General features: G+C 39.8%; 1 protein-coding gene across 3 annotated transcripts in view; it reads left to right on the top strand.

Moving 5' to 3' along the window:
- The window catches only part of SYNE1 (spectrin repeat containing nuclear envelope protein 1), a 265776-nt gene extending 254802 nt beyond the window's left edge, over window positions 1-10974 (top strand). For 2 of the 3 annotated variants that reach the window (XM_075708574.1, XM_075708575.1), the window contains 3 exons: window positions 432-524; window positions 2357-2415; window positions 9948-10974. In XM_075708574.1, the coding sequence (XP_075564689.1) occupies window positions 432-524; window positions 2357-2415; window positions 9948-10188 (393 nt within the window). In that variant the 3' untranslated portion in view covers window positions 10189-10974. The remainder of the gene's footprint in view (window positions 1-431; window positions 525-2356; window positions 2416-9947) is intronic. The other variant, XM_075708576.1, reaches the window with a different exon arrangement.
- The last annotated feature ends 4078 nt before the right edge of the window (window positions 10975-15052 follow it).

Raw genomic sequence — 15052 nt, 5'->3', positions numbered from 1 at the left:
ATTTCAAGGTCCTTCTTTAGTTAACTTTGTTTAAAGTCTTCAATTAGCAGAGTGCATAAGGCATGAGAAGTCAGCTTTTCCCTCCTTCTAGTGAATTTCTGCCCGTTTAAGTAAAATCTTGGTGGTACCAACCTCTTCTTGTAATTAAAGGCCAGTAAAGAGCAACTGGTTTTTCCCCTGTGTTGACTTGGGTGGAAAATGTGTCACCTAAAGCAATTAAGTTTTAACTGTCTGTTTGCTTTTCTTTTTCTTCAGGGCTAACAGAGAAAACATGTAATGCCTTAGTCTTATAAAATTTGGTAACAAAATTTAACTATTTTTTTTTGCTTTGGAAATAACTCTGCTGGGATTTCACTCAGGGTTTTTTTTTAGTTTGCTTACCTGAACAGCTAGTTGCCATATTTCTCAGCTCCATTCCTTCTGAACTTTAGGAATTGTCCTCATGGTCTTCTGCTGATGAATTAGACACATCGGGCTCAGTGAGTCCTGTATCTGGAAGAAGCACTCCAAGCAGACAGAGAACGGTAATTTCATATCATATGTTTTCTGCCACCTCCTGGGTGGGAACTCTAGATGTCTACAGTAGCTCTAGCTAGCTGGAAGGCCCTCCCTTCTCACCTGATAGGAAAGAAAATGTCATAAACCAAGGACAAAGCACAGCTGCTTTCCCCAACCCTGCTGCATATCCCATCCTGCATGAAATCAGAAGTGGTAAATACTATCTAAAACCAGGGCTGTCAGTGTGGTTGGTTTACCATGGTATGGCATGTCGTGTCTCTTGTATTTTGCTCTAGTGATGGCAGCACCCCAAAGTCTGGTCTTGTCTGGTATAATCAGTCCTCCATTTCTGTTTGGCCTTCTCTTCAGAGCTGCTTCATCGAGAATCTCAATAAGGTTTTTTTGTCATTTCTGATGAAGGTTGCAGATGGTCTTATTGAGACTTTGGATGAATGGCTAAGTAGAGCTAAAGGGCATAAAACATTATTCAAAACAGCTAGTTGCACAGGACCTAATCAATGACTATGATGGCAACTCTGGAGTTGTCTATTTACATCGCTGGCACAAAATTCAAGAAATATAGCAATACATGCCTAGTACTTAACACTTCCATACTCTGAGCCCAAAACGGAACTGCAATTACTTTGTCTTTTTCTGCAATTCTATTAGTTTATTACTTTGCTTTTTTCCTTGGTTCTTAAAACAATCAGGTTGGTTTTGTTTTGTTTTGTTTTTCCATTTGCACTTTTTGTAAAGCCTCTGAGTTCTGTCTTGATAAATTTTATGGCTCTTGAAATTGATTTTTTTTTTTAACTTTTTTTTTTACATTCACTAGTTTCCTTTTACATGCTAGTATGAGAATGTAAAGGAATACTGGCTTTTCAAAAGGAGAAAGAATATAAACCTTAACATTTTATTTCAGAGGTCAATGCTTTTATCTTTTAAATTTAAACTTAAATAACTAATAAAAGTGCTCATATCACAGATGTAACTGGAGGATGCCTGACCATTACCGGAAATGGGGAAGTATTTTACCATAAAATCTTTGTCTAAAGAGTACATAGAACTACAATAGGTTTCGTCTTAACATTTTAATAAGAAGTTGTCTCTCTCTAATTTGTTAGTGTTTATGTACGTGACTACATTTTTTCATTTTTTTCCATAATGTATAGCTAACTTGTATGATTCCTTGGGGTCTGGTTTTCAAACTTCTGGTTTTTGCACCCACAATTTTGGAGACTGAAGTCATATTTAGAATTTCAGTGCCAAAAACACTGATGCTAAATAAATAAATACTAATACCAAAAAATGCAATCAGAATTACAATCATCTAACTGCATTAAATATTCCAGCAAATAGTTGTGAGTGCGGGAATGCACCTACAGTTATTTGGCCTTCAAAATTGTGGGGGGGAATGGGGGTGGAGAAGAGGCCAGATTCGTCAAAGGAGGCCCTTGGACTGTTTTTCCTTGAGAATATTAATTTTGCTGCATTTGCATTTTGAAATATCTAATTTGCCCATATTCAACTCAATAAATTTTTTCTATTTCATATTACAAATTATTTGAGCTAAATTTCTAGTGATTTTTTTAAATCCAGAGCTACTGTTCATAAATATAATGACTAAACTGTTATTTTCAAGTTCACTGTGTATGTTCTAATCATTTCCATACTCAGCTAGGAGCAAAGAAAAGCCAGTTTCCTTGGTTCATGGGTATTGGTCACTTCACTTGATTTTATTTTTTTTTTTTTTTAATGTTTCCTTTGCTGCACTTTTAATTTAGTTTCATCAGTAGCTTGTCTTTATTTGCCTGGACTGAACATTCTTCTTTCTTTACCCCCTGTTCATTGCAAACAGCCACGGGGCAAATGTAGTCTCTCACAGCCTGGACCCTCTGTCAGCAGTCCACATAGCAGGTACCTTATTCTCCTGGTTTCCGCACTCTGTTCTAGAACCCCAAGAGGATGATGGAAATTGGCCGTGATTCCTCTCCGTCCACACCGACTCTGTCAGGTGGCCAGGACTTAAACAAGCAAAAACTTCTCTTTTGTTAATAGTTTGGCAAAAGGGGCTCTCAATTACTTCAAATTCGTTGTTAAATACAAATACCGGCTAATCCTTGAACATCTACAGCTTTTGCTTCCCAGGAATGCCATGTAATCACCATTTATTTTTCATATCGCTGATCAGGGTGAGTGTGTGTTTACACTCATGATATTTAATGACTATTTTATTTTGGCATGATTTAACAGAAATGCCAGTAGCTTCATGGCAAACACTTTTTATCATCCTCTTTACCTCTAGATATTAAATTAAGGCAGGTAGTAGGCCAATACCATATTCTAGAATTCACAAAACCCACAGATCTGGATGAGACATACTAACATCCTTTTCTTTCTTTCTTTTTTTTTTTTTTTTTTTTCCCTTACCTGAAATGTTTTGTTCAGTTTGTGGGTTTTCAGTACTTGAGACTCAAAATTAAAAGTCAGAATTCGAGGGATTTGAGACTTGGGGTCACTTTCTCTCCCCTCCTAAGACTACTGCAATATAACGTGCTAACATCACCATGACTCTTGCGAAGTGCTTGCATCCATGTATTGCTCTGGGAGCAGCACTGCCCCATTTCTGTCTGACCAGTAGAGAGCAGGCTTGCAGCTACAGCTTTTTTGCTTTCCACCTTGTCTTCAGCAACCTGTCATCTCTGCAGCTAACAGTGCTTCTGCATTCTTTGTTGTTGTCAGTGTGATGTGTGTACCTTCACTCTTTCACTGATCAGTTCACTAACCTCTAGAGTTATGAAGTTAAAAAAAAAAAAAGGTAAATGAGCAGTCCAATATGTCAATACGTATAAAGAGGACAATGTCTTTTGCTATTTCAGCATCTTATGCGTTGCAACACCTCAAATAATCAGAAAGTATGATGAAAATATATTTGTTCTTATAGTTAAGTCCTAAATCTAATTTATTCTCTATTTATCAAAAATTAACTAATTCATTTTTAAAATAACTCCTGTTAAAGTGAAAGATTTGACGTTGGAAAGAAGGCAACACTAGATTTAATACAATGATTAAGTAACAACCAAACAGACAAAAAATACCTTAAGACTATTATTTTTTTTTTTCATGAGCAAAATCAAGGCTTTATTCAGCAAAATTATTCTCAAATATAAATGAAATAAAGAATAAAACTACTTACCATGTAGATATTTATATAAACACTTCTTAAAAAAAAAAAGTTTGTTTTGTATGCGTAGTTAGTGACTGTGAGTGAAGTGGCATAGTTGCAAAACCACATAGCATAGCACATAGAACAGATAGAGTATCTTTCACTGCTTCCACTGGCACTAAGAAATTGCCTTACTTTTAGGGAATGATTTTTTTTTTTTCTTTGAAACGTAAGGAAACCACATAGATGACATATGTACACTCCATCTTTCTGTCTGATGGAGAAACAGAATTAATTTTTCCAACTCCAGCCTGCTATGAAGCTTGGCATTTTGTTTCTTATAGGGAGTGGGAGAAGGGAGGGGTGGGGCTTTAGTCTTCAGCCATTAACAGGTAGGAGGAATGGAGGATGTCTTTGGCAGATCAGCATGCTTGCACTAGCAACGTTGTACTCAAGAAACATTGTGTGCGCTCTTCTGCTCTCCCGTACAGTCAGACCACTTCCACCAACCTTTTGAGAAGGTTTCTGGTTGTAGGTGCGAGCTGCTGGCTCTGAGAGCAGTAGCAGTGCTTTGCAGCTTTGAGATCAACCTCTATTCTAGCAGCGGCATTGGTGCGGCACCTTTCAGATCAAGTCTTTCCAGCACTGTTTATTAACACATCTTGTAGCAATACAACACAATGTTCAATTTGTCATTCAGACAAGCATGGAATACAAATGAGTCACTGCTGAATAGGAAACTTAATCAAATGCGCAAGCCAGACAGGTTGTGGTTGATGTATAATGTGGTTTTAACTGATAAAGCGGTACAAGCTGTCACTGTGTTCTTTAATATTTTGACATGCCTCTGATCATAGTACTTTGTGTTTGATCTTGCACTGGATCAGCAAACCTTGTTAGAGTTTAGTATACAGGAGCACTGAAGTCAATTTTAAAAGGTTTATCGCACAGAAGCTTGTGAAGGAAAGTTCATTTAAAAATTAGAGGGGCCATGTTTTGTGTATAACAAGTGTGATATCACTGTACCTTCCCCATTATCACAGCAAAAAGAAAAGCATACATAGTGTGATGCTAACCAAGGTGCAAGCTTAAACTAGATGTTACATTGTGGATTTAAGTAAAGGCTCACTCAAGAGGTGTTAGTAATCTTGTGCTAAATGGGAAAAGCAAATCCAACAAGCGACTCCTCTTTCTTCATCGGTTTAATAGAGCTGTCATAAATGCACACCTGGATCTGTGCCTGTGGATTTTTTTGAAGTGATTAAAATGTTAAAAAGATTAAAATAGTGGCTCAATTTGCTCAGTGGTGTTTACATTGTCTCTCTTGAGCAGCTCTATTCAAGTCTTGGTGCCGCAGCGCCGACCTCCATTTCCTGCTCTCCCCAAGCCTCCTGAAATGACTAGTGGATCTTTAAAGGCCGCTTGCTGTTCCTGGAGCAGACCAGGCCAGAACGCTCTCCATGCCTTTGGCCAGAAAATGGCAGTCATTGCCACGCAGTAGCTCAAACATGAGGTTTGGGCTTGGCTTGCCATGGTTCTTCTCCCAGTTATCTGCTGCACTCTCACTTAGAGCTTGTTACTTAAACTTCATATTTAACTGCCTTTGAAATGGACATATTCATCTTCTTTACAGGGTAAGCCAAAACTGAGGTTGGGGTGATGTGATGCTGAGAGCTAGGGAGAGACTTGAAGTCAGAACACAGCCAAAGATCGCTCCTAGAGAGTCTCTTAGGCCACCAAAAGGAATCGTTGCCTGCTTTTGTGGCCAGAGCGTCATACCTTCTCCTTTATAACTTTAGCAACCTCCATCTTAAAAAGTTAGAATTAGTGGGAACAAAAAGTCTATTAGAAGGTCATTATCAAATTTAATTTCTCTGATTATCTGGAAGTACAATAATCCACCTTGATTTGGTTTTGTGCCAACATTATCCCTTCCTTTAACAACTGTTCACCCTTCTTTCTGTCTGCTCTGCAGTATTTTATAGAGGGTAGTTTTAGTATCCCTCAGGTTTTACATTGGTAAGATCAGCTCTTTATTTTCTTCATAGGAGAAATACTCCATTTTTTTTGACTCCTTTAAGCGTGTGTGAGTTTGAATTGATCTTTCAGATATTAACCAAAATGATACAAACTGCTCCAGGTGAGATCTGACTAGTGCCTTATAGAACATCATTAAAACAAACCCTTTTCTCTTCCGGAAATCTTGAACTGAAATATATTTTAAAATTTCTTTTGTCCCTTTTCACAGCTATTCACAAGCCACATTATTGGTTTGTGGCTATCCTGTGTCAAACAGCTCTAGATTCTCTTCATTGTCTTCAGAGTGTGAACTTCCAAATTTATAGCAGAAGTTTTTATTGCTACCTTACATACCATAATCTTAAACTCCTTGAGCTACTTCTTAAACCTACTGGATTCACCCACTTTTTTCTGTGCAAGAAGCCAATCCTATTTTGTATTTGCAAAGACTTCCAACTTCTGTCATCATACAGATGAAATTTGCTGTTCTTATATTTTGTGCCATAGTCTTTTCATAAAGATATTATATCAAGACTCATCCTTGATTAACTCCAGTAATAACATCCTACTAGCCCAGCAGTGCCTCTTTCAATGTAAACCTGTTGTCTGCATTCCATTAGTCACTTCCCCATTAAACTCACTTTATTTGTTCCTATCAGCTTCGCTTGAATGATAAATTCTTCTGTTGTAATCTTTCAGATGTTTACTGCAATACAGATAGATTACTTCAACCATATTTTCCTTGGGGGAAAAAAAAAAATCAGTCATCTTTAAAAGAAGGTACTCGTCTGAGCTGAAATTGAAGTTCACTTTGCCCGTCCAACCTATATCCTGGTAAATTAGCTTCTCCTCTCTTGAAATGCTTAGGAAAGAGTTCCAATTTCACTGACATTACAGACTCCCAAAGTAAGGGTAACTATTGCTCGTACTTCTTAGGTTAATCTATGAGATTTCTTGACATAAGATGCTTACTGTTGGCCAGGTCTGCAGCTGTGCCTCCCCCTTTTATCTAGTTAGTACAAATTGTGTACGGAGTGAGGAGCAGATGGCCTTACTTCCTTCCCTCCTCCAACAGGGGCCACTGTGACAAATTAGAAGAGAGACAGCTAAAGATGCAAGCTCAAGAAAAAGAAACTACATTTTTCTCCAAAGTGGCATACAGCACTTCAGCTTTCCCTTCTCCTGCTGGAGTACATAGGAGTTCTGACCCTTATGAATAGTGAGCCTTTTGTATTAAAAATGTATATTTTTAACCACCTCTCTTTACCAAATCCATTAAACACTCTAAGCTGAGCCATTCCATTTTTCAGCCAATTATGTAGATTACAGAGGCGTACCTGCAATAAACACAGGCAGTACAGCACTCGAACTTTTTAGAACTCCCCCTCTGAAGATGTTTTCATAATGTTTCATTATTTGCGTGTTTAATTGCTTCCATGGAGTATTAGAAACTTCTTCAACACCCTACTTCACTGCAGAAAAAGTGTTTTTAAAAACTTTGCCATGAACTGTTTTAATTTTTGAAAGAAAGTTTATGTTCCTTGTTGGATCAGCCATGCAGCTTACATACCATTCTTTTTCTTCTTTTTTTTGGTAAAAGACAAAGCAGAAAGTGCTGGATTGTGCTGCTAAAGCCATAGGAAAAGAAAAGAAAAATTAGATGCCAGCTTTGCCTGCTCCCTTTTGATTCTGCTTTTTGGAAATTCATAGAATCAGAGAATCACAGAATGCTTTGGGTTGGAAGGCACCTTTAGAGGTCATCTAGCCCAACCCCCCTGCAGTGAGCAGGGACAGCTTTAACCAGATCAGGTTGCTCAGAGCCCCGTCCAGCCTGACCTTGAATGTTTCTAGGGATGGGGCACCTACCACCTCTCTGGGCAACCTCTTCCAGTGCTTGACCACCCTCATTGTAAAAAATTTCTTCCTTATAGTCAGTCTAAATCTTCTTTAGTTTAAATCCATTACTCCTTGTCCTGTCACAGCAGGCCTTGCTAAAAAGATTCTCCCCATCCTTCCTATAGGCCCCCTTTAAGTACTGGAAGGCCGCAATCAGGTCTCCTCGCAGCCTTCTCTTCTCCAGGCTGAACAACCCCAACTCTCTCAGCCTGGCCTCATAGGAGAGGTGCTCCAGCCCTCGGATCATTTTTGTGGCCCTCTTCTGAACCCGCTTCAACAGGTCCATGTCCTTCTTGTGCTGAGGGCCCCAGAGCTGGACACAGTGCTCCAGGTGGGGTCTCACCAGAGCAGAGCAGAGTAGCAGAATCCCCTCCCTTGACCTGCTGGCCACGCTGCTTTTGATGCAGCCCAGGATTCGGTTCCCCTTCTGACACCCAGTGTTGCCCCAGAGTAACTCTGAGTCAATGAAGAAAACTCAGACTTTGCTCATTATCAGAGTAGTTACCAACTGCAGAAATGTGGCCGCCTTTGATTGGGTTTAACAACATTTGTACGATGAAAGCCTTGTAAATAGGTAGACTGTGCAATCAAATGCTTGGAAGGTAATTAAGCACTCCTTGTTCCCTTTGTTCCTACCTCAGTCCATTAACTTTCTGTCTTGGCATTCTCGGACAGTAGAAGTCCTGATCTAATTAAATTTGAATATGGAATGCTCTGATGCTGTTAAATGTGCCATATCCTTTCAATATTTTCTTTAGAATACGCAATCTCACGTTATGCGATAAGCAGCTTTCCATCCGGGCTACAATAGTGTGGATTCAAACAACATGCGATCTAGTGTTTTGATCATCTCTGCTTCCTGGGATATTTAGGTCAAGTTAATCATTTAGCATACCTGAGTTGTTTATGTATCTGTTGGTCATCTAAACTTTACCAAATCTATCTGGCTTTCTCGAAGTCTTCATAGTGGGATCATACACATATATGAACAAGACAATAAAAATAATCTCAAGCATAGAAAGAATTCTTTTCTGAACATGTGGAAAGGGGACCCTGCCAAGCCTGGCGTAGTTTTGAAGGTGATATTTTGGTTTTTGTATGCTTTCTCACACAGATGCAGATTTATCTGGGAGACAGTATCAAAAGGACAAGGGGAAGGCAAGGAGACAATAAGGAACCATCACCCCCTACTTGCTTTACTGGGGAACATTTGACCTCAGCCAACAAGCCTCATCTCCCACACCTTGAAGTTGAGACTAAATCCATCCTTATGAGCATTTTTATATCTTGACCCCTAGCAAACCATAGATTTTTCTGGGGCTTCATAATCATAGCAACCACACAGATATTTTATAACAACATGTCTAAGACAAAATTCATGATCTAATGTCTTAATGGAAGAGTTCTTGAAGCAAATTATTTGAAGGCTCTAAATTCTTCCATTTTTGGCTAGTGCTAAAATACAATACCTTCCTATGCCATTTAATTAGCACACTGAGACCAGCAGATTTTAACTTGTATCACTCTTTTCAGTCATCCACTTAACTCAAAACCTGTCATCTCTATATTATAGCTCTGACAGTTTCAGTCAAAAAGGCAAATGTGAAGTCTATGTCTTTATCCCTCATTAAAAAACAGATTGGATTTTTGTGCTTAATTTGAAGTGTCCCTTTGGAAATGTTTGTGTTAGGTCTTGCCTCTCCCATAGACGTGTGATAGATATGTGCCATTTCAAGTCAAAACTATAGACACAAGGGAGAAAATCACTCAGAAGGTGATGGTCTCCAGTCAGTTGAGCAAATAGATTTTTAACTGCTGATTCAGTGCAAGATTCAAATTACAATGTACTTTGTAGAAAATGAGTCCCCATTGCCTGCATATTGGTGGATTAATTAATTGAAGATTGATGTAACTGAATCTTAATGTATTATACCCTTGTGGATACTATATACAGAAATGAATGTAGAAACTTCTGCAAACCAAATGCAACTGGCATTTTAAATGTGGAGGCTTCCTTTTTAAACAGTGTGCATTGAACATATGTGGCAGGTATGGCCCATCTTTTATTTTCCCTTTCTCCAGAGCACAGTGCTTTAAGTGGAGAGTCTTTCCCATAATTGATGAAGGGGCTGTGGGGTCTCAAAGCCCATTCTATTGTGATCATTTGGTGTTTTCCTACCCAGTCTAGAAATATGGGGTCTCTTAAGAGTGTTAGGGAAATAGCATGTTCAGTGAAAAATACCTCTGCAGTTCTCAATTAAAGTCTGTACAAATTGTAAACCAGCCTTCAGGGAAGGCTGAGTGCCCGAGGACAACCTCTGCTGGAGTAATGCACCTGTGTATTCACCTGTCCATCCTCTTTTCTCAGGTCCACAAAAGGTGGCTCAGGTTCCTCCCCTTCTGAGGCCGGGCCGGCATGGCGGCGCCCGTCCTTCTTCCTCAGAGTCCTCAGAGCTGCTCTGCCACTTCAGCTCCTCTTGCTGCTGCTGATCGGGCTGGCTTGCCTGGTGCCAATGACCGAGGAGGACTACAGCTGTACTATGGCCAACAATTTTGCCCGCTCTTTCCACCCCATGTTAAAATACATGAATGGTCCACCTCCATTATGAAGGAGACCCGTGAGACAGCGGGTGACCTTGCTGGAGTGCTGGCTGGGAGGCAGGATGGTTTTAAAGGGTGACAGTATTCAGTGTGGCAGCTTTACCTACCTGCTGTAGCCACTGCTATATCCATATCATTCTCTGCTGGCACTCAGCTAGTAACGCATCAGTATATCAGTATCAAACTGCACAACGTATTACCTGAGTAGCATCGTTTCAATACTCGCATCCCGGGTACTAAGGAGGATGTGACATGTGTGAGGGAAATGTCCTTCTGTCCAGCATTCTGGATCTTTTAGCCACTTTATATCCAGGTCATTGCCCTGTACTATGCATAGCCAAGGACTTGATACTGTAGATCCCTCCCTGTGTGCTGCTCTAAATGAGCCATTAGCCAGTTTTGTTAAATACCTTCTCAGTATCTACAGTATACAAAATAACCAATGCTAAAGAAATTTTAGACATTTGTAACATACAATTTTAAAGGATCTTGTATGGCAATGTATTATTCCCTGTGGTTTCTGTTTTGGGCATGGTGTTCTAACTTCTGCTTTGGATGCACAAAGTGTAAATCTAAGAAGCACTTTTTTAAGGTTTAAAAAAAATGGATGTAATAAATAAGATCGTAAAAGGTTTTATGAGGAAAAATGTTGAATGTCAAGTTGAAAAACAAAGAACATATTTATGTATGTACAGTTTGCTAAGCCAAGTTTTGTTTGTATTGATTTATTTGCATTTATTATAGATGCCATAAAATATTTTGTCTACGTGCTTTTTAATGACAACTATGGAAACCTCTAGGTTTAGAATGAGATATGTATGGTTTAAAAAAGTTAGAAGACGTACATATGCTGCTCTTCTAAAATGAATTAAAAAATGCTGTAACAAATTAACAGTATTAGGTGTATGTTTGAATGCAAAGATCTGGAAAACTTGACAAATGGTAAAATACATGGGAAAGTATCACATTAGAAGTTGTGCCAATATGGAAAGCTGTCCGTATTTTGAATTGATGATTGGTCATTTCAGGTTTTTTTGGTTTTTTGAGCTGCTTCTTGGAAGTTCATTCCCACCCCTGGGTGGGGTGTGTGTGTGTGTTTGTTTGTTTACATATGCACTCATGTGCAATCTTTGGCAACTGAGGTTGTACTGGTCCACACTGAAGCAGACTTTTTCCTGTGGGTGTACTGGAAACTTCTTAATATTCTCCATAGCAGCTTAATACCAAGATAGATGTTTATCCTTTACCAATAGTTAGTCTAGTGGAATATGCCCAAAACATAACCATTAAATAGCAGAAAACCAGAACAAATTGAAATCTCATAAATTTTCTAGAAATATTGCAGACAACTTGCAGTCTGAGCAGTGGCAGACACTTTGCCCAGTTTATCAATCAGTCAGAACTTGATCAAAACAGGATTCTTTTCAATTTTGAAAAAATACAGAGCATGGCTCTAAGTTACTGCTCTGTAATAAGTTTGGGGGTTTTTAAGCCATGACACACAGTGTGAATTTTTCCTGTGAGTTAAATGTTTTTACTTAGAATATACTGGCCTACGTAACAGAAATTAAAAAGCCGGAAGAAAATACAAGCACATTAATTGCTATTACATAGGATTACTTCTCTGGGCTGTCATCATTTGAGCTGGTACAAGGGGAGGGTTGTCAGAGGTACAGTACCACAAGCTGAACTCCAGCATTTGGAGGAGCCAAAATAAAGCTTCCATTCCAGGTAAGTGTAACATTAACATTTTCCTGAAAGGAATTTTGTATGTCAACAAAGTATCTTCAGTGTCTCAGACCCAGACTTGGACAAGTGTGTATGCTTTTCAAGGCTTAGTTTCCTTCATTGGTATTCAGAAATTATGCTAGGCCAGATTAGTATCCATAATCACTGATTCTGAGTAGACAAAGATAAGGAACACACTTTTGGGGTACAAGGATGAGCTGTTACTTGAACAGGCCTGACAGATTCCATAAAACTGACCCTTCCTCTCTTTTCTGATATCATTCTCTTTGGTGACATAATTTAGTCAATGGTAATCAGTGCACCTACATGAATAATTTGGTAGTTCGCTCAGACCTGTTAGTCCAGATCTCTGCGTGCTTTAGACATCCTTTCATCAGACAGTCCCCGGTTTTGGTGGTTAATTTTCTGTTGAGAGATATTTTTCTTTTTTAAAAAAAGAAAACATTGTAAAGAGTAAAAAGACTAATTTAGTGAGAAATAAGGATCTCAGACTGACTTTGCCTCCTATTTTCCAGCCAACTATTGGTGATCTCATGGAAGTAGACGTTATCTAAAGGGTAGCAGATAGCTTGTGAGTATCAACCTATGAAAGAGCAGTCTGCTGAAGAAACCATGGAAAGAGTCATAGGTGAGACCTGTGTTCCTTTCTTCTAGTATTTAAAAACTGGGGGAGAGGCAGGGAAGTTTGAAAGGAGTTGGTTAGGAGGGAGAGGGGATTGCAAGGAAGAGAGTTCAGTTTGAATGACCTCAGATGCAATTAATAAAGTACTTTATCAAAAGAACACAGGGTAGCACCTGGCATGCTTTGACTTGCAACCTGAGGTTTGAATTTTGCCAGCTATTTTGCCACTCTGTAGCCCCTGCTTCCCTTGGTTGCTTGAATGCCTTGCCCACTTCCCTGATGCCTAGGGAAGAATGGCTTGTCTTCTGCAGAAGGAAAGCAGAATTTGTATACCTCACCCAAGCTCCGAGGGGAGTTTTGTGGGGTAGTCACTAAAATGAAGTGGGATGGGGTTGCCCCATCCCTGGCAACATTCAAGGTCAGGTTGGATGGGGCTCTGAGCAACCTGATCTGGTTAAAGCTGTCCCTGCTCACTGCAGGGGGGTTGGGCTAGATGGTCTCTAAAGGTCCCTTACAACCCAAACCATTCTATGATTCTATGATTCTATGAAATGGTTCCATCCTGTTCATGATGGTCATGCGCTTTTATTTTCTCTCACCTCCTGAAATGCTTAGTCTAGGGAGTATGAGAAAGTGATGAACTGCCAGAGGAGTGGAGGTTAAGCTGGTTAAATAGGCAGGGGAAAACTGAAATCATAGGAAGTTTTCATAATTAATTCCTTAAGTAGAGTTAGGGCTAAGGGGGAAAAGAAGTGATGATAATTAAAGGAAGTAAAGAATTTGGAAGTGTCAGTAGCCCTTTTGAATTCAGCACATTTTTGGCTGATGATTACCTGCAGGATGTACATCCATTGTCTCACCTCTGCCTTGCTGATGGACTGGAGGGCAGAGTGTACCTGCTATGCCTTGCTTCCTTTCAGATGTTTCAAAGCAAAGCTGCTTCTGTTCGTAGCCTCAAGCTCTGAGCTCTAGCCATAGAGCTAACTATAGTTTCAATGTAGTGCTTCTTAATTTGAAAGAAAGTTAGATATAGAGAACTTTTTTTGACCCTGAGTGATCTGCTTACACAGAGCAATCCTTCCAGTAAACAGCAAACTCTCTACAATACCTGTGAATAAGGCAGTCACAGACAGTGATGGACAGACATTAGGAAAATGTCATAGACAGGAAAAATGCCTGTTTGTAAATCCTAAATCTCCCATACCTTCAAGGATAGGAATGTCAGTCTGTAAGCTGATGTCTCAAGGGAATCACAGGCAGTTTGTGCCGGCAGGTTAGAGGATCCCTTGAGTCCCGCTTTGGACTCCCGGGACTTTCAATCTCAACTCTGGACAAAATCAACATCTGACTGGTTAAAGTAGTTTGAGCAAGAGGTTCCAAAAGGAATTTCCTGACCCTGAACCAATCCCATTATCACTTCAAATGTGATTTTGCAGAACTGGAAACTACTGCAGATCTGCAGATCCTGAAAACTGGCACAAAGAAGTCAAAACAGAAACAAATGGCCAGGCACTTCACAGGATCCTCTTAAAGCAACCTCCATCCCAAGAGCACCAGTGACTTGAAGGTCTAGCTTGAGTTACAAACCCCATATGCGACATCAGCATATGCATTGATCACCACAGTATGAACCAGGGTAAATGGGGCAACTGGGGGTGGGGGGGAGACGCCACACCCAGAAAGCTGTCAAGCATTGCAGCCAGTGGTGCTAGCCAGCTTTGCAGCCTGGGCATCTTTCTTATCCTGATAATGTCAAGTTACTCTCTGCCTACATGTGTCTCTTTGGGATGCTGTCACAGAGGACTTGGTGTGGACAAACTTTTTAGTAAATGCACAAGTTAGAGTCTGAGATGACCTGTCTCTATGCTAAGCCTGCAACCCATCGTCTACTTTCTTTCTGAAGCACCTCACCTACTTGGGCTCTGCAAATACGAGGGACTGATTTCTGGTAATGTACCTTGAGCCTTAGCTGCAAGGCATGAGCAAAGGCAGTACAGGAGCTGCAGAACTCTGGGTCTGTGTTGAAGGCACACGTTCAAGCATAGAGAAAGTAGACTGCATCTTGGGGAGCTCCAGTCATTACTGGATTATATTTTTCCCCATTTTCTACTGTAGATAGATGCAGTAGCTGCAGTAGAGGTGTAATCATCCATGCAGCTTGATGCATCTTGCAACTCTGAACCCTGCTTACCAGCCTGTAGTCACATCATAATTAGTGGGTATTTAAAGGCATAATGGAAACTGGTTGCTCAGCGACTCCAGACTGTGCGGTAATACCAAGGCACTAACTCATTATGCTTGTAATGATAATAGTGCAACATAATGAGCACCATTTGCTCTGACTTACTGCATCTGTCTGTGGAGTTTTGTTTGTGGACTACATTTTACAAAATCTGAAGGCAGACTGAAAAGTAATATTTAGAGATATCTGACAGTGTTAGGAGTACAAATGATCTGAAGTTGACAGAAATAGTGTGCCCTTATTCCTCACAGCTGTGAGC

The sequence above is a fragment of the Pelecanus crispus genome, chromosome 3, assembly GCF_030463565.1.
Source record: "Pelecanus crispus isolate bPelCri1 chromosome 3, bPelCri1.pri, whole genome shotgun sequence".
Lineage (NCBI taxonomy): Eukaryota > Metazoa > Chordata > Aves > Pelecaniformes > Pelecanidae > Pelecanus > Pelecanus crispus.
Note: the sequence above shows the minus strand (reverse complement) of the source record. Positions and strands in the feature narration are given on the sequence as shown.